Source organism: Lampetra fluviatilis, chromosome 7 (genome assembly GCF_964198595.1).
Source record: "Lampetra fluviatilis chromosome 7, kcLamFluv1.1, whole genome shotgun sequence".
In the NCBI taxonomy this organism is placed as follows: Eukaryota; Metazoa; Chordata; class Hyperoartia; order Petromyzontiformes; family Petromyzontidae; genus Lampetra; species Lampetra fluviatilis.
Window position 1 is genome coordinate 926,169 of NC_136281.1, and position 27,386 is coordinate 953,554.

Consider the following 27,386-nt stretch of genomic DNA (forward strand, 5'->3'; position numbering starts at 1 on the left):
TAACTGCCCCGCGCGGAACTTGCCGCGGCAGAGGGCGGCGAGAGACGCGAGAGAAACACGTAAGGAGAGAGCGGTCCGGCTGCTACCCGCGCACTTCCACCCGCGCACTTCCACCGCTCCCATCACCTCCCGGCTGTCTCTTCGCCGACCTCTCGTTCAGCCGTCCGCGCGCCGCGATGGGATCGAAGGCGTCGTCACTGCTGCAGGACGAAGAGATCGAGGAGATCAAGCGGGAGACCGGATGTGAGTGTCCCTTCGGGGGTCGCCGCGACAGGGCCCCTGCGTTTGGTGGTGGTGCCGTTCTAGCGTGTGGGGGGGCTTGGTTGTAGTGGTGGGTGGTTGTTGTTGTTGGTGGTAGATGTTGTTGATGGTGAAGATGTTTGTGGTGTTGGTGCCGGCGGTTCGCGCGCCGCGTTGTAAACGCGGCGACCCGAGTTCGATTCCCCGCCATAGCCCGACACTTCAACTAAACCGGTTGTGTGTTGGAGACTTGAGCCCACAACATTCGTGATTTACATTCGCAACCTTTACAATTCGGAATCGAACTCTGGTCGCTAGGTTCGTAGCGCGGCGTGCGAACCGCAACGCCTCCAAATAATTAGCTCGTGTGGTGTGTAAACATCGCCACGAGGAAGTTTAATGCGGGTACGGTCGGGCGTGCTGTTGCCTTCATAGGTGCTCGCTAACAGCACTTGCCCCAAGAAGTCTGTGAAGGCTACACGGGGGATGGTGTAGATGACGCTGATAGTTGTGGTGGTTGTGGCCCAGTCAAGGTTGGAGGGTGGGCTGGGCTGTGGTTGTTGCGGTGTAGAGGGCAGGATCCATGGCATGGGAAGGACTCTGTGGGTAAGCAAGGTTGATGTGGCACGGCCCATAATGGTGCCAGCCCTCTCTGGTGTTGAGTAGAGGGGTGGGCTGTTGTGCCTTGGGTTACTGGGTTTATCTAGGGCCGAAGAGCAGAGTCCACAGGGGGCTTTATCACATTTGTCCGGTTAATTGCGCCTATTACCATCGCGGATGATATGAACAAGGCGAGTCTTATCTGAGAAATGTACCAATATAACACTTGTCAAAAGCTCAGTGTTAAATCTGTGCTATAAAGTGAGAGTTTTTTTTAATTATGTTTAACATGTACACCGAAGTGTCTAAATAGGCTGCAGGATTTTTTTTTCAATAGGTCGGAGTGCTTTCTGCAACTTCTCGCCAGAAAGAGGCCCTTTGGCAGATTTTTTAACCACCCTTAAAACCCCATCATGTACCGCTGTTAAATGGCGCTCCAGTCTGCCCATCAAACACCATTAAATATCTGTGCTACAAATATACACCATAGAATTTCCATTCTTAGGTTTGTTAATCTATGCTTGTAATATGTTTTTATCCTGTAAAGTATATAAGGCTAGATAATTCATTTTTGTGCTTGGCTGACTTGTCAACTTCATTTGTTTCCGTGCCGTTAGTTAATGATCCTTAGGTTCATCTTTAGGTTGTAAAGTCACATACAGTATTATGATAGAGTTACCGTACTTTAAAACAATGTTTGGGTCATAAATACAGCATTTGTCTTTTGTGAATATTGAATTAGTTTGCACATTTAATTTGTATCATGGGTACATTGATTTAATTAAATGTAATATAATATTACAGTTGAGACACAAGTAATAGCATACAGATAATATACTGTAATCCTAATAATGTGATTGCTTTGAGTAAATGAACAGAAGTGTATAATACAGTACTGTACTGCATTCCATTTCCATTTAATGGACTGTATAGGATGTCTTGTGGAGCTAACCTCTTCCCAAAGATGAGTTTTGAGTGTACGAATACTGTACAACATATATTTTCCATATGTAATGTCGATATGGTGTTCAATGAGAGTGAAAACTGAAAAGATTCACAATGTTGAATTGTGATTTCATTAAACTCAACAACTTTGTGATGGCATCTAGTGGGCCACACGGAGTGGTTTCCATCATGCATTTTGTGGTTTCAAATGAATGCTAATCAACGTCCATCAGGTATGTTTAATTTCATACTATGATGGTATGTTTATGGCAGAGCAAGTTGCATCGGAATAAAACACTGTAAAATTTAGTTTGTGCAGCAGTATGCCGTTTTGTGTTTGTGTGGATTGGCCTCGTTAAATCTGTCCCTGACCAGCGTCGCCAAGTATGGTAAAAACAACCTTTCGAATGATGTGGGGGAAGACCTTAATTAAGAAATGGACGGACTAACGGCTTTAAATTCTAGTGGTAGATATTCAGTATCTGGGTTAACGTCTGGTGGCACCCAATAATAATTATTTAAGGTAGAAATGCTTGAGCCTTGCAGATAAATTCCAGCAATGATTAACCTTTTTAAGGGAGCCATTAGGCCACTAATGTGACGTTTTACGTCTGTTCATTCATGGCCACTTAAATGTTTTCACAAAAACGTATGAAACCACTAAACCATTTGCTTGGAAGCTTACATCCGATAAAACTTATTCTTTCCCATGACCTGGCTGTGTAGAAAGGGGGTTGGATGAGGTTGGGTGCATAACATGTTTCATTTTATTAAAGGGGTGCAATAAGCATTACCAGAAAGAATGGTATTCAAGAAAGTCTTCCCAAGTCTCAAGGCTTTTTAGAGGTCCTGCATTAAAATATTTTGACAACTTTTTTAAAGGAAAATTTTTGCATGGGGGGGAGGAGAAATTAACGAATATTCACAGCCTTTTGTCAATCATCACTGCTTAAATGGAAGTGGCATATGTGGTATCCCAGGCATACGAGGGAAAACACTGAAATGTCCACAGATGGGGGTTCACAAACGACAAACCCAATTATTCTACTGAAAGCTGCTTGGTCAACTTGCACCCTTTCAAAATTAACATTTTCACGGATCAATAAAACAAATTTAATTACCCTTTTTCAAATGACTGCTGGATGAAGGCCTTCGCATCCCTTGTCGGCCATGGGGTTTGTTTATACTTCATTATTTTTGTAATTGTGAGTTTGTCAAAGAAGAGTTAAGGAGCTATTTTGATAATACTTGCCACTGCATGTTAGTCGTCTCCAGGAGAAAACTCGGGTACATTTATTACCACTTTTTTTACATTTATATGAATGCTAACAGACTTGCCGATAAACCACTTTTACATCCCGAAGTGTTAAAGGTGTAAACAACAAAAAAATACTCCAATGAAAGCGATTCAAAGTGTCTTCTTTAAAAAGTAGTGTCGCCATTTCAACATAACGTAACAATCAACGTTTGCACAATCCTGCCTGATGGTGTTTGGTCACGCCAACTGCTTTAACGTGACGGCTGTGCACATGTTGTGCTATAGCTGGTGGATAGTATAAGCACTTTCAAAGTCACGGGAAGGTTATGGATCATGCTAATCTTTGAACAGGAAATATTTGGCCATGATTTGATTATGCAAAAATAATGTTGCATTGTACACAATCCAAGTTAATAAAAAAATAATAATAAAAATCATGACGTTTCGGAGGCAACACAAGTCTTTGTCATCAGGTGGGACCGTCACAGCCAGATTTGCTGTATCAAGTGAGGCAGGGATTCCAAGATGCAAGTTCTTAAATACAAGATAAGGGGGAGGAGAGGGGGGGAGCTTATCAGAATGTGGTAGCCAATGAATGGAACGTATTGGGAGGGGGGGCAGGGCTAAAAGAGAGCACGGGGTGTACGTGGACATGTTTGTGCACAAGCACCTGTTGGTGCACATGATGGAAGAGAACGAAAATGCCCATGTTGTTTTTACCAGTGTTGGCTGACAATCAAATACGAAAAAGGAGAGTACTGTTAAACGCTGGGGATGTTAACACTCGGTAAAGTAAAATAGTGCCTGTCAGATAAGATGGTCCAAAAATGTGTAGTTAAATCTTTTTTGCATGGTTAATAACATCTTTCACATGATTAAAAAGAGAACACGAGGTGTACGTGGACCTGTTTGTGCACAAGCACCTGTTGGTGCACATGATAGAAGAGAACGAAAATGCCCATGTTGCTTTTACCAGTGTTGGCTGACAATCAAATACGAAAAAGGAGAGTACTGTTAAACGCTGGGGATGTTAACACTCGGTAACGTAAAATAGTGCCTGTCAGATAAGATGGTCCAAAAATGTGTAGTTAAATCTTTTTTGCATGGTTAATAACATCTTTCCAATGATTACTAAGTTTGTACCCATCATCACGGTTGAAATTATGTCTGTGTTTGTATATCTTAATGGCTTCGTGTACGAACCTTTGATGGTAGCCAGAGGGTTTGCAGAGCACCTTGGTCTCGGAAAAAACAATATCATGAGAGCCCACCGTGTTGTAGCAATGATCAGCAACGGCGGAAGACTCAATTTTGCCGTGTTTCTAATCTGACTTGTGCTCACGGACACGATCAGAGACATGACGTTTCGTTTCCCCAATGTAACAATCACCACAGCTGCAACTCAGTTTATAGACTCCAGGTTATTGCAAGTCAGGGATGACATCCTTCACAGATGGAATTAGATCACGGATTTTATGTACTGTACTGAATTGGACTTGGATCTTATGTTTGTTTAGAATTTTGGAGATCTTTTTGGTCACGCCTGCTATGTATGGCAACGTGATAGTTTTGATCGGAGTTTCAAGTGGCTGTTTCTGTATGGTGGGAGAAACAGCTTGAGTATCCGTTCATCCCGAGGGCCCGATGTACATGTCTTAATTCACTGGCCAGGTGGTGTTGGTCAGAAATGCCATGAGCTCTGTGGTATAGCGTTTTGATGAGAGAATTCTTTTGAGATGGGCGGTGGTGGGAATCAGGTTTCAAGTAGGAATCTGTGTGGGTGGCTTTCCTGTAGACAGAATGTCCCAAGGATCCGTCAGGTCTCCTCTCAAACAGAATATCCAAGAATGGTAGTTTGCCATCTTTCTCCACTTCCATGGTGAACCTGATGGATGGGTGTCTGGAATTGATGTGGTCCAAGAAGTGGTTCAATGCTGGGAGGCCTGACCTGACGTCATCTGCCTCCATTTAATAATTTTATTTCGGTCCACCTTCAATAAGTGTTCTGAGTTACATACCGTGTGCTTTGTAGTTATGCCTTCTTAGAGCTGTTTTAAGTTACCAAGTTAACTTAGAAATGTCTTCTTTTTTCTACTTTTTATCCTCAATCCCACTTTGCAGCCTTCCCTAAGGTGTCCTCCATTTCCTACAGTTCTTTGCCATCCGATATGATATTGACTCATTAGCAAACCTGGGATTGTTAATATTTCTCCCAGATTTTACAGCACAGTATTTATGCCTTTTGGTTCTTGAATCCAGTTTCTGTTAAACATATTCTCATGCCACTTGAAATCACTTGACAAAATAATGTCACTTTTTCTGACCACTCTTGATATGAATTTGGTACTTTTGGCAATGTCAGTGTAGCTGTGCATATTTTTAAATTTGGATTTCTTATTTATAAATGTTATTAATGCAAGCCTTGGTTTTTGAGTGCTCGGATTTCTGCATCAATGTCCACCAAATCAGATGCCTCCTTTATAGTCTTCAAAGATGTAATGGTTTTTGATGGTTATTAGTCTTTTCCAGAATCTGATTGCATGTATGTAGTCATTGCTCATGTGGGGTTGGTTGTCCTCTACATTTCCTGTTTGTTTGTTATTCTGTTCCCAGTGCTATTCACGAATAACAAATGTACACAATAAGAGACTAATGGATCTGTGTGTGGGATCTAAAAGTGGTTTATACGGGCAAATATTACCTACAAATAATAATTTGGTGAGGTCCATTTAATTGTGCGTATTTCCATCCGTTTGTGCAGTTACGACGAGCCAAATAACACGCCTCTACAGCCGCTTCACCAGCCTGGACAAGGGGGAGAATGGTACCCTCAGGTGAGACCCCCCCCCCAACTACTCGGCGTGCCTCTACTCAGGTTAGCGGCTCTGATGTGTGACCCTAATGAGCCAGCTGTTCCTACAAAACTGGTTTTTCTCGTTTTTATTAATGCCTCCTGATTCCATAACCATCGAAATTGGATTCTGCCATTCCAGGAACAGCTGTGGAATGGCCCAAGTGTAACAGCATCACCCCCAGGTCCCCTTGTGAGATGTAATGATTCACCCTGCCCCCCATATTTGTTGTTGAAGTACATTGACATTATTTCGTGTTATTTTTTTTTAATATATTTTTGTTTATCTTGCACTGTCTAGTTTTGTTTTGTTCTATTAGCATAGAGATGAGCCATGTAATTTGCTTAATTTTCACAAGTTGTAAATAATCGATTTCTAAGAGGAATGTATTGATGCAAGTGTCCTGAGCCACAATAATCCAATGTTAATCATTGGTTCCATACCGACTTTAGGCATTGAGATCCTGTTTTCTCAGACCCTCATTTGATCCCATTTCATCCCACCAACCGCTCACTCTCCACCTTCCCACATCTTTCCCAAACATGACCAAGTAACGAGGAATCCAGGCGAGGTCGTGATTTATTAATTCACAACTGTAGCTGCTTATAGCGGCTATTTTAGCTGAGCGAAGTTCTCGATGCCATGGTCTGTAGCTTTCCTTCTGACTGTGACATCAACTTTCTGGGGTCGTTTCCACAAACCTTACCGACAACCTTGGCTAAGCAAGCTCGACCTTCTCTGGTGGGTTGGCACAACTTTGTGCCCACGACCGGGGCATGGCGTTGCTCAGGCCTCAACATTGCTGAGCACAAGGAGAGTTGCATCCCCAACATAATACATTGGTCTCATCCCTTACATTTTGCTACTCTGCGTGCTCTACACTCCCCCCCCCCCCGCTGTCTCTACCATCTGTGAACGAGTGTCCAACCCCCAGGAGGAAGCACCTTTCCTGTGTAGGAAACTGGGTGATGTCCAAGTGGATGGTTATTGGGAAGTAATGCTTTTTAAAAATATTTATTTTATCCAAAGTTTAATGTAATTGTGGGTCATCTTAGGCTGTATTGGGTGACACTGCACCTTGGTGCTGTGCTGACCCAGTGACATCACAACACGTTTCTGTGAAATCTCCAACTGGTCATTCTCCTTGCACCAATTCCCACTTTAGAAGGGTAACTTCTTAATGTATTAATGTGATATATTCTATTGTAAGGCAGTGTTAACAGCGAAGTTGGTGAATTTTATTTTTGCAGTTAATGATGGTTAAATAACAAGGTGTAGTTGAAGTTCCTTGTTCAAAACTGTGGGCTTTAGCACCATTGCAAAACACAGGACTGTTGTGCCAGTACAATATGGCTTACAATGTTGCCTTGAAAGGAAGTGATGAAAACTAATTTGGTTATTACAAAGCACGGTTTAAATGCCATTTTATATTTTTCCTTCATCGCAAATGCGTTGCAATTAAAATGGAAGTCAATAAAAATGGAGAGTGAAAAATGAGAATCTGCAAAAATGTAGAGTCTGAAAATCAAAATATAGGACGATTGAAACATTTTGCAATGATGTTGGGTAAATGCGGTGACTGTGGATCTGCTTGCTCATGGTGTGAATTCTTAGCTAGCTTCCACCAGAGATTCAAACAGGAGTGGCAATGCACACATCCAGTCTGAACTTGGGATGTTGGATTATTTGATTGTAATGAGGTGGAACTCATGTGTAACAAGGTTCCTGTAGGATTTGCTGGATAATGTAGGCTTCTCGAGAGCTACTAATTTACTACATTTTTGTAAATGAAGTCAATGGTTAGCCAGGGACATTTGGTGAAACTGTAGCTTACCATTTGAAGTCTGTGTAGTCTCGTACAATAAGTGTTGTTTTATAACTGCAAATGCTTTTTTGATGGTAGTAAAAGGTTTACTGGTAATGCCATTCTTTAATGATTATGTTCGTTTAAAAAGTCACTTTGAATATAAAATGCCTTTTCTCTGGTCGTTGTGTGCACAATTGCATGGTGATGTCGCATTTGGAAAAAAATGGTATGCGTTGAGTTGTAATTATAGACGGTTATGACCTTGAGAGGTTCCGGATCAAGTGAATAGGATCTGTTCTTTACCATTTGCCAACAAACATTTAGGGTACAATGTGTTTTTTCCACTCGTTTTACTAACATTGTTAATATCTGTTATTGACAAGTTGCCATAACAAACAATAAACACACTAAAATACTACAGTACATGATAAATTATAGCATTTTTTTGTTATATAGTATCCCTCGTAAACACTGGTACATTGTTACAGCCCTATTTGACAATCCACTGCTAGAGCCTCATGGCCGTGCGAGTCATGGGGTTATTCGACCAAACTTCACGCTGGTCAGTGCGAGTTGGTGAAGCCAGGGAATAATAGATGTTGCCCTTCTGGCCTGTGCTGCACCCTGTAGCCTTGGGGCTACAGAACATTACACACTGAACATTAGAGGCATAATTGAGTATAACAAATATTCCTCAATGAGGCTCCGGTGAGTGACTCGTAGCAGTTGTCGGGTTGGGAATTAATCCTGGTTAGGGGGTTGACTTGACCCATCATCCCTCTGGATCTGTTTCAAGATTTTCACTCGCAGTCTTAAGTATGCTGCTTGGAATTACTCCTGCCTCTCGTATCTCATCCTCTGTGCTCCCCTCCACACACACTGCTTCAGCAACCAAGGTTTTGTATTGATGCCCACAATCAACATTTGCTGCATGGGAGGTCGCTCACTTACCTGTGTGTCCCTTACAACCTGGAACTCGCTTATGCCAGTCGTCTGTGCTGTGGATTTCCTACCTCTGTTCATGTCCAGGCTCAAACGACCATTTTTTCCCCTCTATCTAGCACGGTCTCATTATTTCAATAAAATAGGCGCATTTATTATTGAAAGTGTCTTCAGACGTAGGTGCATTTAGATAAAATATAAATCCAAATTGTCTCGTATTTCTCTTTTAGTGCCTTTCTGACACTCCCTTACGACACGAGAACCCACAAGTAACATCAACTTGATTTGTTTTAAACTTTCACACCTAAAAATGATGACCTGCAGTATAACTTTCATGTGGTGCAAATTAGTATTCAACTGGCACAGAATTTGGGATGTAAAATCGACGCCCTCTTCTTGGGCCAATGAGATTCAGAGTTTGTGGTTGTGGGCAGGAAGGCCACGAGTGTATTGCATAACTCATGCTTTGTTTTGTTTCATGAACATAATATACAGTACTTGGAAAAAAGAGAATGTATAAGTAGAAGGTGTGGACAGATTAGGCTTCATCTATGCAAGCGATTGTATGCATCCAGTTGCATAATGTGGGAGTAGGTATACACCCCACTGTAGTCTTTATGTACCACAGCTGTTGCAGCTAAGCCTTGTCTGTCATACCACGCTATATTGACAATGTACAGCAATACAAATCCTCTGTATATTTGGCAGGCACAGGTTTCTATATTTATCTGGTATTTTTATACGGATACCAGAAATCTGTTGCAATGACATGGCACATGTGAGCGTGTGGGTTAGATGTCATTATGCACACGTTACCTCGCTATTTATGGTTATTGCAGTTTGGTTAAGTGATTATTTAATTACTCGGTGTGAATGCACGCTGATTATGAGCTTCTTGGAGTAGAGGTGGGAAATGTATTTTAATCCCGCAGTTAGATGTCCTTCCTTGTGTAAAATACTCGGTTATAGATTGCTGCTGCATTGGCATTGCTGCTGCATTGTCATTGCTGGTGCTGCTGATACACTTGGGCTACACCCATCTACAAACCTTTATTAACAGTGTGCCTTTAGAGGCTAACCCCTTTTCCTGATGATGACCGCTTGTGTTGCGATTGAAACGTCGTGGTATTTTTATTCACTTTATTTTTATGTTTTTCTATCTACGTGACTTTACCGAAAGAACCAAAGAATATAGACCAAGGCTTTCCTGGTTTGTAATTGACTTGCATAGTGAAATGCCACCTATTTATAACCGAGTGGGGTTTTTTTCTAAGAAAGTGTGTGGCATTCGCACCCTAAAATCTGAAACTCAACTGTAATGTTTACATGTGTCCGCGTAAAATTAACTAACGACATTCTGTGCAATATAGCGGATAACCGGTTGTGTTCATATTGACTCTTGTTTTCTGTAAAATATAAGCGTGAACTGTGGAAAGTCGACCATAAGTTCATGCTTTTTGAAAATCATGCTTCTGTCAAATTATTGAAGGATGTTTTCCATTCTGACCAAGAAAATCCTTTTTCCATATGTAAAGTTTATTTTTTTTAATGGCATCACCGTGTGACCTAAAGAGCACACAAATATAGCAAAAAATGTATTGGTTGGTTATGATTGCTCACAAGACTGATAATATATCATGTTGTCGTCTTTCCCTGTGCTTGTATTTGCATTAATGAGTCTACAACTTTAACTATTTATGCTGCCCACCGATCAACTAATTTTTGTGTTTCCCAGAAGTGAATGTATGATTTAAAATATAAGAGGGAAAAAAAAACTGTTCTATTTTGTTCGGCGCCCAATTTCAATGACCAGTAGTGTAATGTCCACAGCACTGCAGACAAGGTAGAGCTTTCCACTCGGGCTGCATCTTGTCCTGGGACCATAAGTAGCATTTCTCTTCCTCGCAAGATGCAGAATTGTAGATTTTTACGACCATTTTAATCTCTTTTCTCAGCACCACTGTGATTTATAGATGAGCAATGTGAAGCTTGCCCCAATTGTTTGTAGTCCAACACCATTTGCGTACTTACCTTTATGTAGTCAACGGAAGTGCTGATTCATTGATAATGGCACAATTCATAGATTCACCGAACCGTGTATAATGTCTGTACTGTGTACATCTGTCTGCACATGCGTGCTTGCGAGGGATTTGGCTCTCAAACGGTGGGGTTTACGTAAAAAAAAATTGCCAGCTACCACGCCGCAAGCACCGTGGTGGGTAAGCACTATTCCCTTTTCCCTTCCATTGCCTTGAAATTTGTTAAAATAGCAATAAAATGTGATTTACCTTTATTTATTTATATAGTTTTGGCACCCGGCACGTGACAAAGCACGCAATTACGCATGCGTGAAACACTGACAGGAGTTGTCCCTAGCAACGCACACACGATCGCTAAAAAAAAATCATTCACGTTAACAATGCTTCAAAAATATACACACAACGCTGAGGTTCATTCTTTACAGTCTTATGTCCTCTTCTCCCCCCCCACCCCAATGCGTGCAGTTACTGATATAAAGTCCGTAGATATTCATATTATAGCGCTTACATAGCATTATTGCAGCGTGGGTGGGGAGAGCGGCCCAGCCTAGCAATGTGTCACCTTCTCCGGCTGGGCAATCGAGGCGAGGCCACGGGCTCTGCACGGGACTAGGCCTCACCACGGCAATGTCAAGTACAATTTTATCGAATCTTTCGCTAAGAACTAAGGTTCATTGTTTACTATTATGAAACAAATGCGTTGGCAAATATTACAATAATTATGTTTGTGTGCAGAAAACTAATTTCATTATTACGGTTGCTAAATATTCTCTTTTTTAGGTGTGTTTTTATAACACTGCGGTGTACTGCCAGTCTGTGCTGTGGCCAGCTGCCTGCTGATTAATTAACGTCAGTGCACTGGCACTATCTTCACTGCTAATTTTGCTTTTGGCCATTATGAGTGTATGCCAGTCTATAATCTGTTGCCTGCTTCTTTACCTCACTCAGTGTACTGCCAGCCTTTCATGTCAACTGTATCCTGCTTTTTCAGCTGCTGACCATATTGGCAGCTTTTTATGTCGACTGTAGCAATGCTTATGTCATTGAGTCGGCGTACTGGCAGTCTATAATCTAGACTGTAGCGTGATTCTCAACTTACCTGTGCTTTCTGCTGCTCTTTAATGTACAATTATTTCAGCTTATTTCTTCAATGCATTTCTATTGTTTCGATTGCTCACGTCACGCTATAATGCTGCGATGCCGATTCATATGTTATACTGTTAAATACGTTGGACTTTCTTAGCTACAGCCCATTGCATTTCGTCTATCGTTTTGTTACATTCGTGGAAATCATCACCCATTTAAATTTTGTCGTACCGCACCTTTACTTTCCACCAAAGCGGGGCACATGCAGGGAGGTTCAATGCCCCAAATGTTCTTGACCTTGCTTTCTTACGGTGGGTGTGGAATATTGTGTGAGAGACATTGTTCTTCCATACCAAGAAAACACCATCGCACGATTTCCTGGCACTAACAGAGCATACGATGCCCGACAATAACACATTTTCCTGTCGCAAGGCTAAGATGGGTACCACGTCAAGATTCCTCCAATTGCAAAGCTGCAGGACAAAGACATCCTCACAAAACTGTCTCCTATAAAAAAAACTTCTATTCCTTCGTGATCATGGACAGAGGAGGAAACCACATTATGGGGCGCCAACCTCTTTCACCAGCATGTTATCAATGATTATGCCAACATTCAACTTAATCAAAACTGCCTGCATGTGAGCAATATGCTCATCTCTGGGATGCCATCAATGCCGAAGGAGATGCAAACGGTCACAATGTGAGCTGATTAGTTATTTTGCATTTATCCTTCACAGCTCCACGAAGATACAGGCATGAGAAGACTCGGGATGCCATAGTATGCATCAGCCAATATTCCACGCCCCATCTCTTCATCACCTTCACTTGCAATCCCAAATGAAAGGAGATCCAGGTTTACCTTTATCCAAACCAAAAGCCACCAGACAGACATGATATCTTAGCGAGGGTCTTAAAACTCAAAGTTTATGACCTTATGCTTATTACGACCGATGAAGGCGGCATCTTTGCATAGACGAGCAGTAACTCGCACACCATTGGGTGGCAAAAACGTTGTCTTCCTCATTCTCACATTTCGCTATGGATGAGGGAAACAATTCATGCAAGTCACATTGACGCATTTATCAGCGCTGAGCTGCCTCACCCCCATCAAGACCCTGCCCTTCTTCTATGTGGTCTGCAACCAAATGGTCCATGGCCCATGTGGCCAGTTCTATCCAAATGTTCCATGTATGCAAGACCACAGGTGTATACCTAAAGGTATCCATGGAACTACTTGAAAGACACTCAGTCGGCCCATTATGGCTATCCTCTATATCGTCACAGAAATACTGGGCATGGTGGAATTCAAACAACGCTCAGACCTGCCACTAACTCGCTAATAAAGGTTCACAACTGGTGGATCGTTCCCTACTGCCCTCTTCTGTGCAATATCTTACAGGCCCACTTTAATGTGAATCTGCTATTCTAAAAAAAGCCATCAAATATGTTTGCTAATACATCAACAAAGGTTCTGACATGGCTGTCTTTGCCTTACTAAACAGAGGGGCAAAGTGTGCATGAGCTCAAACTTTTTTTCCAAGAAACATACATCAGCAACAATGAGGCAATTTGCTGAATTCCTGGCTTCCCCATCCATGACCGTTCCCCCACAGTAGTCAATTTGGCAATTCACCTCCAAAATGGTCAACGCATCTACGTCACCAAAGGAACTGCACAACAACAGGCCCAAGTGACCCATTTGCTGCCAACCTGCTCTACCCATTAAGTTCCCTCCTATACATGGACTGCTCTAGTATTTTCTGCAGTTTGTTTCTCTCTCTGTCTCTCTCTGCTTGTCTGTGTCTTGTCTTTCTCTCAAAATTTTACACTTAACTTCTAATTTAGCAATCTTTGGAAGCACGTAATCAACCAGGCTATGCGTTAATTGTGTTGACCGACTCTGTGTTTCATTGCATTACATTTACAAACTTTGCTAAGTTTGTTTTGATTAAGTGTGTTTTCTCTGTCCTCGTGTTGTAGTATTTCCTGCAGTCACGAAAGCTACAAATCTCTAATTGACATGCTAATTTCTCTACCCCCCCCTCTCTATTTAAGGCCTTGACACAGAGGTGTTGTTTCTCTGTGTGCTTATGTATGTGTCTCTCTGTGTGTTTTTGTGTTATCTCTCTCTCTCTGCTTATGTGTCTGTCTATGTGTCTCCGTGTCTGTGTTTTGTCTCTCTCAAATTTAGCAATCTTTGGAAGAACGTAATCAATCAGGTAGGGTGTTGACTGTTGTGTTAGCCAACTATCTGTTGTATTGCATTATATTTCTAAGTTCACTAGGTTTGTTTTCTCTTTCATTTTTGTACCTGATGATGATTGCTTGTGTTGCAATCGAAACGTCGTATGCAAATTATTTAATGTAATTTTCTTTCTACGTGACTTTACCGAAAGAACCAAAGAGTAATTCCTGCAGTCACGAAAGCTCCAAATCACCTTTAAATTGGTAAAATTAGATATTTTTCTTTAATCATTTATTACGGCCATACCAACTCGCGCACTTTCGGTGGGTGGGACGGACCATGCCAAGTCACATGCGTTCGGTGTGGGTGAGGGGGAAATTTACTTTCGCCTTAAAAATGCTATACAAATACACACAACGCTGAGGCAAATTCTTCAGTGTGATATCCTCTTATCCCCCCCACCCCAATGCGTGCAGTTACTGCTATTAAGTGTTATTTGTATAGCGCTTGGATACTATTGTAGCGCGGCCAGGGGGATGGTGGGGGGGTAGTGGCCCAGCCCCCAGCCTACCGGCTGGGCAATCTAGGCAAGACCGGGGGCTCTGCATGGGACTAGGCCTTACCACGCCACTGTCAGGTTCGTGGTTTGTGCTACAGTTGATTATATACTGCTATGTGATAGCAGGTACCACAACAGTCGGTATGCCCTGCTGTAGTGATTCCAGGTACCACCACAGTCGGTATAAACTGCTGTAGTAATAGCAGTGCATACCGTCGATGTGTATGTGTGTGTTAGGCAATGTGTGTATGTGGTGTGCGTGTATAGACAACTAATATTTTAAAATTAAGTTACTTATTTTCACAATAATGCGTGTATCTAAGTCCATGTGCACGTGTGGGTCGATGTGCATGTCTGCAGCGATGTGTGTGGAAGTCTGTGTGTGTGTTAGTCGCTGTGTATGTGTGGCTCCATGTCAGTCGGTGTAAGTCCATTTCTTTGCATGTGTGTAGGTCTGTGTGTGCTTTATTGACCTGGTCAAGGCCTATGATACCATCAGTAGGCCTGGGGTCTGGGTTGTTATTCGTGCTTTCGGAGTCCCTGACCCTTTGCTCACGATCATTATCGACTTTCATCATGGTGAGCGGCCCCGGGTAAAACTACGTGGCCGGGAGTCGGAGCCATTCCCTGCACACCTTGGGGTGTGACAGGGATGTCCTCTGCCTCCCACATAATTTAACATATATTTTGACCACGTAGTTCGTGAGGCCTTCAATGGCTGTACCGGAGGATTTTCCATCTGGTACAGATCCAATGGGAGGCTGATCGATGCCCGGGTGCGGTCAAGGGATGGCTCCCTATTGCTCAACCATGTTATGTATGCCGATGATCTGCTGATTGCTGCTCACTGAGAGGAGGAGTTTGAGGTGCTGCTGTTGAACCTGGAGCTTGCCACTAAGAGGTGGGGCCTTACCATCAGCCCCACCAATACCAAGCACCTGCCTGGGTATTTTGTGCCATCGGACAATCCACCCCCACAACTCACAATTGGTGATAGGCCAGTTGTGGAAAGAGTGGAGAGTTTTGCATACCTGAGCAGTGTGCTCATGACCGGCTCCGGTTTAACAGCAGAGGTCTCGCTCCAAATCAGTGGAGCGCGGTTGCGTAACGCTGTGTGGAAGCTTACCTGGTCTCTTGTTCCACGCGAAGCTCCAGGTCTTCTTGGCCACGGTCATTCCCTCCCTTCTCTATGCTTGTGAAATGTGGACCCCCCTAATGGAACATCTTCGCTGGATAGAAACATTTAGGCTGGCCTGCCTACCATCCATCCTCGGTTTAACCAGACTGGATTGTGTGAGGAGCTCACAAATCCTTGAAAGATCTGGACAAAGTCTCATCGGTGAGTTCCTACGGCAGGCAAGGCTGCGTTGGCTGGGCCATGTAGCCCGCATGTCCAGCCACCGCATGCCCAAACAGCTTTTGTTCGGCCGGATCGAGGGGGCTAAACGAGCGCGGCACGGGCGAGACAAGAGATGGAGTGATGTGGTACAGGAGGATGTGGAGTTGAGTGGACTTGCCGATGACTGGTACCAGCGGTGTCAAGATCGGCCTCTGTGGAGGAGGCTCGTGAAGGACGCTACTGGGCAGTTGGAGGCAGTCGCCCTCCAACAACAACAGAGGGCGGAGGAGCGACGCTCGCAACAACGAGCGGAGCGCCGGGTGGCTAAGCACAGCAAGTTGGCACAGTAGGGGGCACAGGTGGTGCATCAGCCAGTCCTCTCAGTCAGTCGACCCGTGGCACCTGGGTCTGCCCCGTGACCTCCTGCCAGAGAGCGTTCCACACTTCGTGGCCTCAAGGTGCACATAGCCTGGCTCAAGCGTCGTGGTGACGTCAACACCACTTAGTGGCAAATGGCAGTTGTGTGTGTATACGTACATGTGTGTGTGTGTGTGTGCGTAAGTCCGTGTGCGTGTCAGTCCATGTGTGTGTGGCTGCGTGTGTGAGTATGTCAGTCGGTGTGTGTGAGAGTCCATGTGTATGTGTGCGTGTAAGTCGATGTGTGTGTCTGTCTTTTTCGCCCGGGCAACGCCAGGTACTTCCCGCTAGTTGCATATAAGAGTCTCAATGTTGTGTAAAAAAGCTGCTTTGCCGATTTGCTCTTTTTTAAGGTTACAAGGTAATTTCAGATAGAAATTATCGGTATTTGCAGACAACCGCAACACTACACTTGCTAAGGCAGGTAGTAGCTTTGTTGAGTGAAGGTTGTATTTTGTACCTCTGTGCCATTGGTTGGAAATTGTGCGTGCGTGTGTTTTTTTTATGTTTGTGCAGCCGAGAAGACTTTTTGCGGATTCCAGAGCTAGCCATAAACCCTCTTGGTGACAGGATCGTCAATGCCTTCTTTATATGCGGGTACGTATGTACAACATGTGACTGGATTTGAAGTATGCCATCCAAAAGTTTTTTCGTAAATCTTGTCACTGCATGTTGGGGAAATATTTTTTTATTTTACAACCTTGATCGAGAGTCGTATTATACACAACATAAAATATCTAATTTGTACATAACCAGGAAGGAATATATATTAATTCCTTTATTGATTTCTAATACAGTTAAACTATTGTTGCTTTTGCCTAAGGAACAATTATAAATGCTATAAAACAAGACATGCTTTTATCAGATTCCTATAGTTTTTAGGCCTGACAATAATTTAAAAGATTTCAATTGGAAACGTTCAAATATACAATGGCGGTACACTGGTGCAGCATACCACACCGAATCTCATAAACAGTTATAAAATAATCATTTGAACTGACGTTCGTCTTCTGACTGCTTCGACGTCACGAGAACTGATTTTGGTGCTCACCTTGCAGGATTTTATGACCAGGGTTGCGAATCGTGGAAAACTAAATAATGATCGCTAAATATTAGATTTTTTTGTTATACCGCATGCTGATGTACAGTCAATAATTCAAAATATGAACAATACCCACTCCCCCCCCACCCCACCCTTGAGTGCTAGTTGCAAAAGTAAGCCATAACGCTAAGCACATAAGAGCTTCGTGTAACGGAGTAAACTGAAAACAAAATGTTGATTGAAACTCAAAGTTCAGACAACTTTTGAGGTCTATGAGTCGCTCACTCTACCGAAGAGTCACGTCAAGGAATATTCGTTTACCACCATAACGGTGTCACACAACTATAAAGTCGCATTAAATACCAACACTGCTTTGGCTAGAAAGTATAATAGTTGATGCTTATCACATTTTCCATGGCTTTTTGCTTCTGCAAAAGGAAAGGAGCGATCACGAGGTGTTGGCTTTGGCGGTATTGTCGGTGACCTCTTGACCTGTTTATTCAACAATGTTCACATTTTATAATAGCACAACCCTAGGTTCTGTTGCATTCCTGCTCCATAACATCTGTGGAAACATTTACCTATTTTACCTCTCCTTTGTTGACTCAGTCTAAAATTACCACCTGATGAGATATAAATACTGCACTGGGGAAACGTGCCTATATAGGCACCCTTTCATGCCTACTAGTCTTTGTGGATCTGAGATCAGCACTCTCCATGAGGCCCAAATGGAGGGGACCGTGGTATTTTTATTGTCGATATACTCGTGAGCGAGTGGTAACAGTGGTTTTACCCGTTTGCTGCTCTCATTTAAGATTGAGTAACCCACATCTGCATGGCGGTATAGGCTAATTGAGTCACAGACCACAGTAGATTGAATATAGACAATACTCTTTGGAAGCTCCCACCCGCCTCCCCATTTTGAATTATTTCCAGCATGTACATTTACAAATTGCGCAATCATGCAAAACTGAATATATAGGTCAAGGATGTATGTAGAATTTGCATCATGTGCTTAAGGCATAATTGCAACCTTATTGATGGATTCCAAAGCGATTTGTGTATGTAACCAGGCAACCTTACTGATCAATTTATGTTTAATTGCTTTTATTGTGACCTTAAATAGGCAGAAGCCATGAAAAATACAGCGGTGTACCAGTTTCACGCTTGTGGGTGATCATTGGCACGGCCAGTGTGATGTGGGTGTCCTCTTTACCTTGGTATGCGTATGGCTGCTGAAACAAAAGCATCGTCTCCACTGGGTGGTTAATGCTATTACGCAGGAGCTCATAAGGGGGCAGCACAGCCACGAGGCACTCCAATATCATAGCACCTCTTTATTCTCGAAACGAATGCTTATGTCAAACCATGAGCACAAAAAATACATGCGTAAGGCCCATCCGTAGTCATGAGACTACAAAAGCTAATTAAGTGTCGGATAGCAGCTGTTGTGGTTTGCACGGTAATTTATCAGAAGCATCTGTTTCACTATTTTGGGCTGTCCCACTAATATTACCGATCGGCATGGCTGTGTAATGTGACATGTCAAAATCAAGATAAAGAGGTTTCAACATTTTTATTTTATCATAAATGTTCCAAGGCCACAAATGAATCATGGCATTACGTACAGAAAATATGAATCTTAGTTTATCACAATGAACTCCTGTACATTCGAATTGTACACACTATAATTTGAACGTATATGAGTTTTACGTCTTTATTAGTGGAGTTATTTGTCGTGAAAAATGTATATTCGTGCAGTATTTTCATTGTTTAAGTTGTATGTAGTGTATAATGTACTCTGTGTAATATTTGACACTGAAATCGATCAGAGCTACTTTTTATTTGTTGCGCACATGGTGCCGAGCACTGGACTGGTTCAGCATTTGGAGCAGTTTTGCCGGTTTGGCCGGACCGGCCCAAGGCCGCCGTATAATCGCGAGGTGCCGGATAATTATAATCAATGGTCAAATGTAGTCTTTCCAAAACTGTTCATTCAGTTCACAAATCCTCATGGAATTTCCTCTTGAAAATATTGGTCATTACACATCTTAGGATCTGGAAAATGTGCTTCATTGAAAACGTTGTGATTGACCTATCAGCTCTGGTGCTCAAACTTGAATTGTATTTATGGCTATGCACAATGGCGGAGCCAGGATTTTCAGGTTAGGGGGGGGGGGCAACCCTTCCAGCAATGAAAAATGATAGAGTTGTTGTTAAGTAAGGCCTTGTCCCTTGCTTTTTATTCGACGCGTGTGTGGCGATGGCGCAGCCATCGATCGAGGGTCAAATTCGAACCATGTTGTGTGATCGGCATCACGCTCGCTGAAGGTGAATGCCTTCAGGGAAGTCGTGTACTGTTTCCGCAACTGCGCACAATTCTGTGAGTCACTTAAAACTGCTTTGCCGTTACTTATTGCCAATTATGGACTCGGACTATTGTCCTATCATCTCAGAGTCCCTAGCACATAATAAATATGCTACACAGTGGCAGTGGGGGTCGCGAAATGCCGATTAATTACTAATAAACCCCAATGATCCCATCGAAATTAGGGATTTCGATCAGATCATTGGGGGGGGGGGGGGGGCACATGCCACCCCACCCCCCTACTGGCTCCGCCAGTGACTGCATACCAGTCTGTCTTACGGTCTTTGAGGCAACAAGATACACTGGTAACATTCCAAAGGTTAGTTTTGCGATGTGAATTCTGAAAAAATAACACCTCCAACTGGAATGGAATTATTACGTTTCATGAGCCAATCCTAATGTATCCAGGAATGTAGGATGCTTTATTTTTCAGTGATCCTGGATTGGGTAATTGTTACCAGTCTTTGCGTAGTGTTCCTTGAATTTGTAGTTTTCTCGATAAGTTGCTCGTTTCTGGACATGTTTATATGTCTTCATTATTTTCAATCTCGAGTTTCCCATGTAAAAAAAATTTACCTTTGTTTTGTACAGCGAACCTTGATCTAACGGTCTTCAGGGGAGGACATTTTACATTGTAGCCAAAAAACCATTAAACACTGTAAAGGGCACATGTTTCCTGCCATCTGTTTCTCCATCTCTAATTTTTTTTCAGGCTTGCTCACACTTCCTTGGATTCTTTATCTCCCTGCAAAGTTTTTCTCACTCCACACCTTTGTCCTGCTGCTTCTCAATACCATTCAACTTTGGCTTGACCATTGAAAATGTTATGTATGTTGAACTTGTTTCGCACTGTACATAGCCAACCTCGCTAAACGGAGGTATATAGGAAGGACCACAAACGAAACAAAAAGCAGTTCTAAAGAAATTAATTTTCAATCGGTGGCTTCCTAATGATGGAAGGAAGAGGACTTGCAAATTGGTATAGATTCTTACTACATTTTAAAATAGACCTACAAAATAAAAAAATGCATGCTTTTCTGCCTCTTATTACCAATCCTTTTACCATTATGCCAATTGTTTGAGGGTGACGGGGTATGTAGCTTTAAAACGGTCTACATCCCGTTGTCTGTCTGTTTTGCAATAATAATTATAGCAATTAAAACTGACTTTATGTCCATAACCTCGTCACTACTTATGTTTTAAGGGAGGACCAGGTAAATTTCAGGAGGTTCATGGCCACGCTGGCACACTTCCGTCCCATGGATGGACAAAAGAATGTCGAGGCAAACGAAGCACTCAACAGCCGCTCCAATAAGCTGAAATGTGAGTCCTAAATCTCTTGCCCTGCCCTCCCTCGATACAACCGTATACTCTGTCGCCAAACATATGGATTTTCAGATTTTATTACTTGTGAACACTCAACGTTTTCAAAATGCCAAATAAGTTTCTTTATGCATATTTTTGTCAGCTTTAATAATTGATTTGTCTGGTGGGTGTTAACCGTATTTGTGTCTGTCTCAACAGTTGCTTTTAAACTCTATGACCTGGACAATGATGATAAGATATCCCGCCAGGAGCTGCTCCATGTAAGGGATGCATTGAGCATTGTTCCAAATGTGTTTTGCGTTGTAATTCTTCTCAACCTTTTCCTTTCTCGGCACAGTATACAATGTGTACCTTTTTTAAAGAGACGTCATAAGGATAAACCATAATGCATTGCAGCTTGTTCTACAATACACTGCAGAATACTTTTTGCTGTTACTCCTTTATATTGGGCGAAAGTAGGGTCGTACATGTCTACATGTACATGTAGAAAGGGCCACGCTCAAACATACTCTTATATATTTTTTTACCAATATAATAACATTAGAAATTATCTGAAAAAGCCATTTGAGTATTAAATGTCATTAAAGCTTGTTGATAAGAGCACGGTAAACGATACACATGCTCTTGTAAATGTGCAAAACCGCATGCATGAATTGATGTGACGTGTGCAGAATGGAAAGTGTGTGTGTATACACAGAAACCAACACAGACGTGCGTTTGAATGTGTCTAGGTGCTGCGAATGATGGTTGGGGTGAACATCTCTGATGAACAGCTGGGCAGCATTGCTGACAGGACCATCCAAGAGGCAGATCAGGATGGTGACAATGCCATTTCCTTCACCGAGTTCGAAAAGGTGAGGCTGGAGGTGATCAGAGTAGTGTGGTCATGTACAGTTTCCATGAAATCGCTGGTGAGGATGTATGGGACACTAATTTCTACTCGGTTCAAATGGACTTGTATCAAGTCAACCATTCCAATGTTATGCTGTGGCCTAGCCTGGAGGCCCTGTAAGGTGCAAGGTTTACACAGCAGTGACCTGCAAGTGACCATGTGTCTGTCAGTATGGGACAATGGTATCTGTATGACAATTATAATATTGACATGTCTTGCACGACACAGACACTTACTTTCATGTTCTATTATGCTTAATACCTGGAAATTCTCAAACCTCTCTCCCTGGAGTTGAACATGGGTTTTTTGTGGGTTCGATCCCGACCCTTGACACCAGCTGTATATTTGAAGTTTGCATGTGTTCCCTGTGGTCATGTGGATTTTTCTCCGGGTCTTCCGATTTCCCCCCTCCACATTTAGAAACATACGTTTAGAGTCTTTGGCTGCTATAAATTTCCACATGATGTGACACTTCATTTGGCTATCATGTGGCCAGGTTTATTCTGAAAAAGAGCTACAAAGCTCGGTGGCCCTTGTCTAGTAAAATAAAATAAATAGTTAAGTTTTTCGTTTTTCTCCCTTGCATAATGGTGTGGTAACAGCGTTCATCCAGCCCTGTGGCAGCTGTTCATTACACCATAGTGTTGCACCACAGCAGGATATATTGGCTCCAGTCTAAACAAATTTTAATTCTGTTAATTGCCTATGCAACTTTTATATTCATGCCATACGTGTCGAGAGGGAAAATGGACGATGTTGAAAGAAATAGATCGCTTGGTGGATTGACTAAAAAATGTTTGTGCTGTGATTTACTTATTTGCAGGTCCTCGAGAAAGTGGATGTGGAACAGAAGATGAGTATTCGCTTCCTTCATTGACACTGGAGAATTGGGGTGGATGTAACTGCACTTCCAAGTTATGCTGCGTTGGAAGTGTGCGATTTTTCATCTTATCCCTGGCTCAATCTATTTGCAAATTTAATTGTTCTCTGGCACGCATCTTTTTGTAAGGACAATCTGCTGTAAATTGTTTGTAAGGTGTGTTTGCCTCACTTCCATGGCAAGCTTGTTTCGTGCTGGAATCTGGCTGAGCAGGACCCAGGTGAATTCCATCAGTCCCTCCATGCCTCCCTAGGTGATCATGTGACCTGAGTTGCGGTTGCATCTGGACGCTATATAAACCAACATTTTATTGTTTCACTAGTCTCAATCAAATTAAGCTGTTTTGGTCGAAAAATACATGAAAGTATATGGTCACTTATCCAAGGCTATTGTAATTTACCCGTTTCTAAATAAAAAATACTGTACGTTTTTTTTGCCACCCTATGTAATGGCCAGCAAACTCCCCTACATTGCTAAATGCCTGCCCAGCTAAAGATGCACACTCGCAGGGTCCCTCTGCATTCGTGGAGTCGAGCGGATAGGTCACTGGGGTGTGGTGGGAGGGGGGGAGTGGAAGGACTGAGGCTCTGTAGTCTGTGAGCATGGCTACGGACTGGCTGTGGAAATGTGGTTTATACTTCTTTTTTGTGCTGTTCCAAAAAAACACTGTTGGATTATGATTGCCTTTAATGCCATAGCACTCATATATTAGTGTCTTAATCAAGTTTTTATTTTATTTTATATGGCGTTCAGGGATGTTGAGGATTAAGTTATTTTATCTTAAATCTTATTTTAGAAGCGTAACTAATATGTTACTACTGATTGTACACTGGCATGATTAATCATTTATAATTATGTATGCACACTAAGTCTATGCACTCTTTGCAGCATCAAGTTTGCTAAATCTACAAATTGTCTCATTACAGATGGGAGGGGGGTGTACCTAGTTGTAAACAAACACTTGGTACCCTAAACACACGCAACATTGAGGGGTAAGCAAGAGCACAATGGCAACTGAAGTCCGCAAAGCGATTTTGCTTGGTGAAACACTCGCAAAGGTGTGACAATTGCCTACTTTCTTTGTTGTTTAACCCCTGTGGTGTTTTCTCCAGGAACTGTCTATCACCCTTGTGTTTGCAGGCAACTCATCCCCAATGACGAAGCTGTAAAAGGGTGTACTAGGCCAATGACCAAATAATGGAGAATGCACCCACTCTCATCAGATTTCGTCACTTAAGCAGCATTCAGCTCTGTTTACCCTTGGATGGGCGACTTATAAATAACAGGAAGTGGGTTGAGGTTGTAGGCCACCTGTGGGGCTGGTTGGTGGACGGTAGAGGACCGTCCAGTAAAGTCCGCTGTAGATTACAGCGTTCCCTCGTTATTCACGATGGATATGTACCGGAGATGCTTGTGAATAGAAAATTTCGTGGACAATGATATTGGCCAACGAAAACCTCTCATCTCATCACTTTCTTGCTCGATGCAACGGTGTACACTTCCAGATGTGATTCACAGAGAACAAATGGTGAACAGCAAGTTTGTGAATAATGAGGGAATTACTCTGATTCTTTTGGTGAAGTCATGTAGAAAGAAATTTTATTAAATAATAGAATACGACTTTTATATTGCAACACAAGCAATCGTCATCAGGTAGAAAACAAACCTAGTGAACTTAGAAATATAATGCAATACAACACAGAGAATCGGCGAACACAACAGTCAGTACCTTACCTGGTTGATTACGTTCCTCCAAAGATTGCTAAATTTGAGCGAGAGACAAAACACAGACATGGAGACACATAGACAGACACATGAGTAGAGAGAGACAACAGACATACAGAGTGAGGGAATACTGTACACTATAGTGATACCCTGGTTTACATCTGGGATGCTTTCCTGAAATGTGCAACCACAAATATCGAAACGACGTTAAAGCTATTTACAGGGTAGGTGGTGGAGGTGAATGCCAAGAGGCGGTAGATATGCGAAAAAGGACGGACGATGTTGTTGGCGATGCAAGTGTGGGTTGAGGTGACAAATCGGGTAGTGGTATTCGTAAAGTGATGACGTATTTGTAAAACTCCGTAAAAGGAGCGAGGTGTAAATTGGGGGGAGTTACTTTCAATCTTGTCACCACTCTTCAACGTGCGCTGACCATCGTGGTGAAGTATATATTCACAAACATGCACACGTAATTTCACTTGGTTCAAAAGTGCAATTTAAAACGTTTATGCAGAATCGGATTAAGAAAAGTGTTGGATGAACACTTCACCACTCGATTGGCAATTATGTATATAGTAACCATGGTTTTAAGTGGAAATTAGATTTTGCTAAGTACATAATAGCGTTACCATTTGGTGCGCTTGACCATTCTGTAATGGGTACAAATGCCGCAGATTGGCATACATGGATTGTGCATTGCACCTGCAAAATATCAAACAAAACTGCATTGGCTACATGGGCAGTGATGTATATTGTACAATGGACTGAAAACCCTTGACCACTGTCATCATTAACACTGCCTTCACTCAAAGTACTGCATAGCAATAACCGATGTTTTGGTCATAAGTAGAACCATATATTAAATAAACCATATGGTACTTTAAATACCTTAGCATAGCACTCTTCGAAGGACACGTGTAATACTGCATGTATTTGTTGTCCTTCCTCCGTATAGCACGGTTGGCTATGTACGGTTCAAAAGAAGTTCAAGTATGTATATGCGTTCAAATGGTGGTAACATATTTCCAGCACATGTTTGGTATATGCAATAGTTTGAGCGTTTATTAGATGAATAGTTGGGTGCACTGACAGACTAAATACACAAAGCTGTAATCCAGATTGACTTTATGCCTACGAATTTTATAACCTGTATAGCCTTTAACAATGCATATCAATCTACAATAAGCACATTAAAAAATGTGTGAAATGCAAACAATATTTAGTTTGCCCCCCTTTATAAATGTTGTCACCATGTCTTAGGCTGATTTCTTCTCTTGGACACTTGCTAATCACTATTTGAAGCCATTAGCTTGGCTTGCTGATTCAAGGAAGCATTGTTTTGCAAAAATATTATTGCTACACCAGTGATTGTGTTGTATTACATGTCAATGCAAAGTTATAAACTCAAGTCAAATCTTCCCTGCTTATTTGAGCAATCGCATTGGGGCGCCTCCATTGGTGGCCCTAAGCCAGTTATGGAAATGTCTCATTACTATGGTGGGGACCAGGCACAATCGCATGGTTCTGATCTCAGCTTCTAGTCAAGTCAAACACTAACCACGGCACCACCCAGCCAATTATTAATGAACAAAAATAGAATTCTAAATTGGGTATCGGGTTTTTTATGATCATGTAATGTACAGTCTGTTACGTATAACGCCGTGTTTTTCACAACGCGAATTGGATATAACGAGTTGAATGTACGAGGGAACACTTTTATAACGCGGTTGCGAATTGGATATAACGCGATTTTGGGTGAACAGAACTGTTACGCAAGGTAGGAAGGAATAAGTGGTTGTACAGCTACCACGGCGTAGCATTGCAAGAGACTGAATGCTTCAAGATGCTACCCACGTGCCTCAGTCTTTGTTAGGCCTCCATACGCATCTCGCATGCTGTCGCAGACTGCTTTACTCTTATTAGAACGCGATTTTTCAAAAACGTGTTTTTTCAGGAACGCAGCTACCGCGTTCTAGGAGAACAGACTTATTATATTGAACCGACTATTGTCAATTGATACATGTTACAATGGCATATTTTTGTCCTGTTTGGCACTCACGACAATATTATTGACAGAATTTGCTCTTGAAATGTCAATTTGTGCTTAAATGGAACCAGAACCATTTCAATGGGATTCTGTATTCGACCCGGAGAGATTCCCTCGGAGACTCGTGCTTTGTGGCGGCAGACATCTGTCACAAATAAGCGGTGCGCAGTAGTTTGGCAAACCAGTCTTCGGGCCTCGCGGGCCTCGCCTTCAATCCACACCGATCAGCATCACGTATGGTCACACACCACCAGTGACAGAAACGGCTTGGGTAAGCATATATCCAGTGGTGGACAAAGGCCAGGGATGTTTTATTTAGTTGATTGCCGCCTCTCCTTGCATGCCTTCACATTGGACATGAGCCCAAAACGTAATCTCTCGTGCCCGGCCTGGCTGTCAACTGAGCACAAGTGGCAGACTATGCTGGCTGTAGCGTGACAGGTTCCTTCGTTGTACATTGCAACGTCTCTGTGCCACAAATGATGGTTGTGTTGACTCAAGTTATGCATCAGTAACACAGTTGTTGCCTGCCTCTTTAAACTGCAGCACATTGTTGGCGTCTTGGTTTCCTGTGAAGTGCCGTATTGCAATATTCACTTTAATTTCTGCATGTAAGTGACAAGATTGAGTAATGTCTGTCCAGGGTAGTTTTGGGCGTTGTGGAGTTGTCCATGAGGTACTCTTCACGTGCTAATGCTGACTTTTGAACACCACATGATGGTGCTTTCTGCATTTGCCTTCAAAATGTTTATTGTTATGCTTCAATAATGGGGCTGGTGAAATGCTTAAATATCTTTATATTGTTAATAAAGAGTCGATGACAATTGATGGGCATTG

The 27,386-nt window shown here is 42.4% G+C and overlaps 1 protein-coding gene across 2 annotated transcripts; it reads left to right on the forward strand.

Annotated features, from left to right (window-relative positions):
- Nucleotides 1–19: 19 nt before the first annotated feature.
- Nucleotides 20–27,373, forward strand: LOC144933379 (calcineurin B homologous protein 1-like). 2 transcript variants are annotated; one of them, XM_078858081.1, is made up of 7 exons: nucleotides 20–243; nucleotides 5,805–5,877; nucleotides 16,786–16,866; nucleotides 20,884–21,002; nucleotides 21,204–21,265; nucleotides 21,737–21,859; nucleotides 22,721–27,373. In XM_078858081.1, the coding sequence occupies exons 1-7, from the start codon at nucleotides 177–179 to the stop codon at nucleotides 22,772–22,774; spliced, it is 579 nt and encodes a 192-aa protein (XP_078714207.1). In that variant the 5' UTR covers nucleotides 20–176; the 3' UTR covers nucleotides 22,775–27,373. The 2 variants fall into 2 exon arrangements, with proteins under 2 accessions (XP_078714207.1, XP_078714209.1); XM_078858083.1 differs by lacking the exon at nucleotides 16,786–16,866.
- The last annotated feature ends 13 nt before the right edge of the window (nucleotides 27,374–27,386 follow it).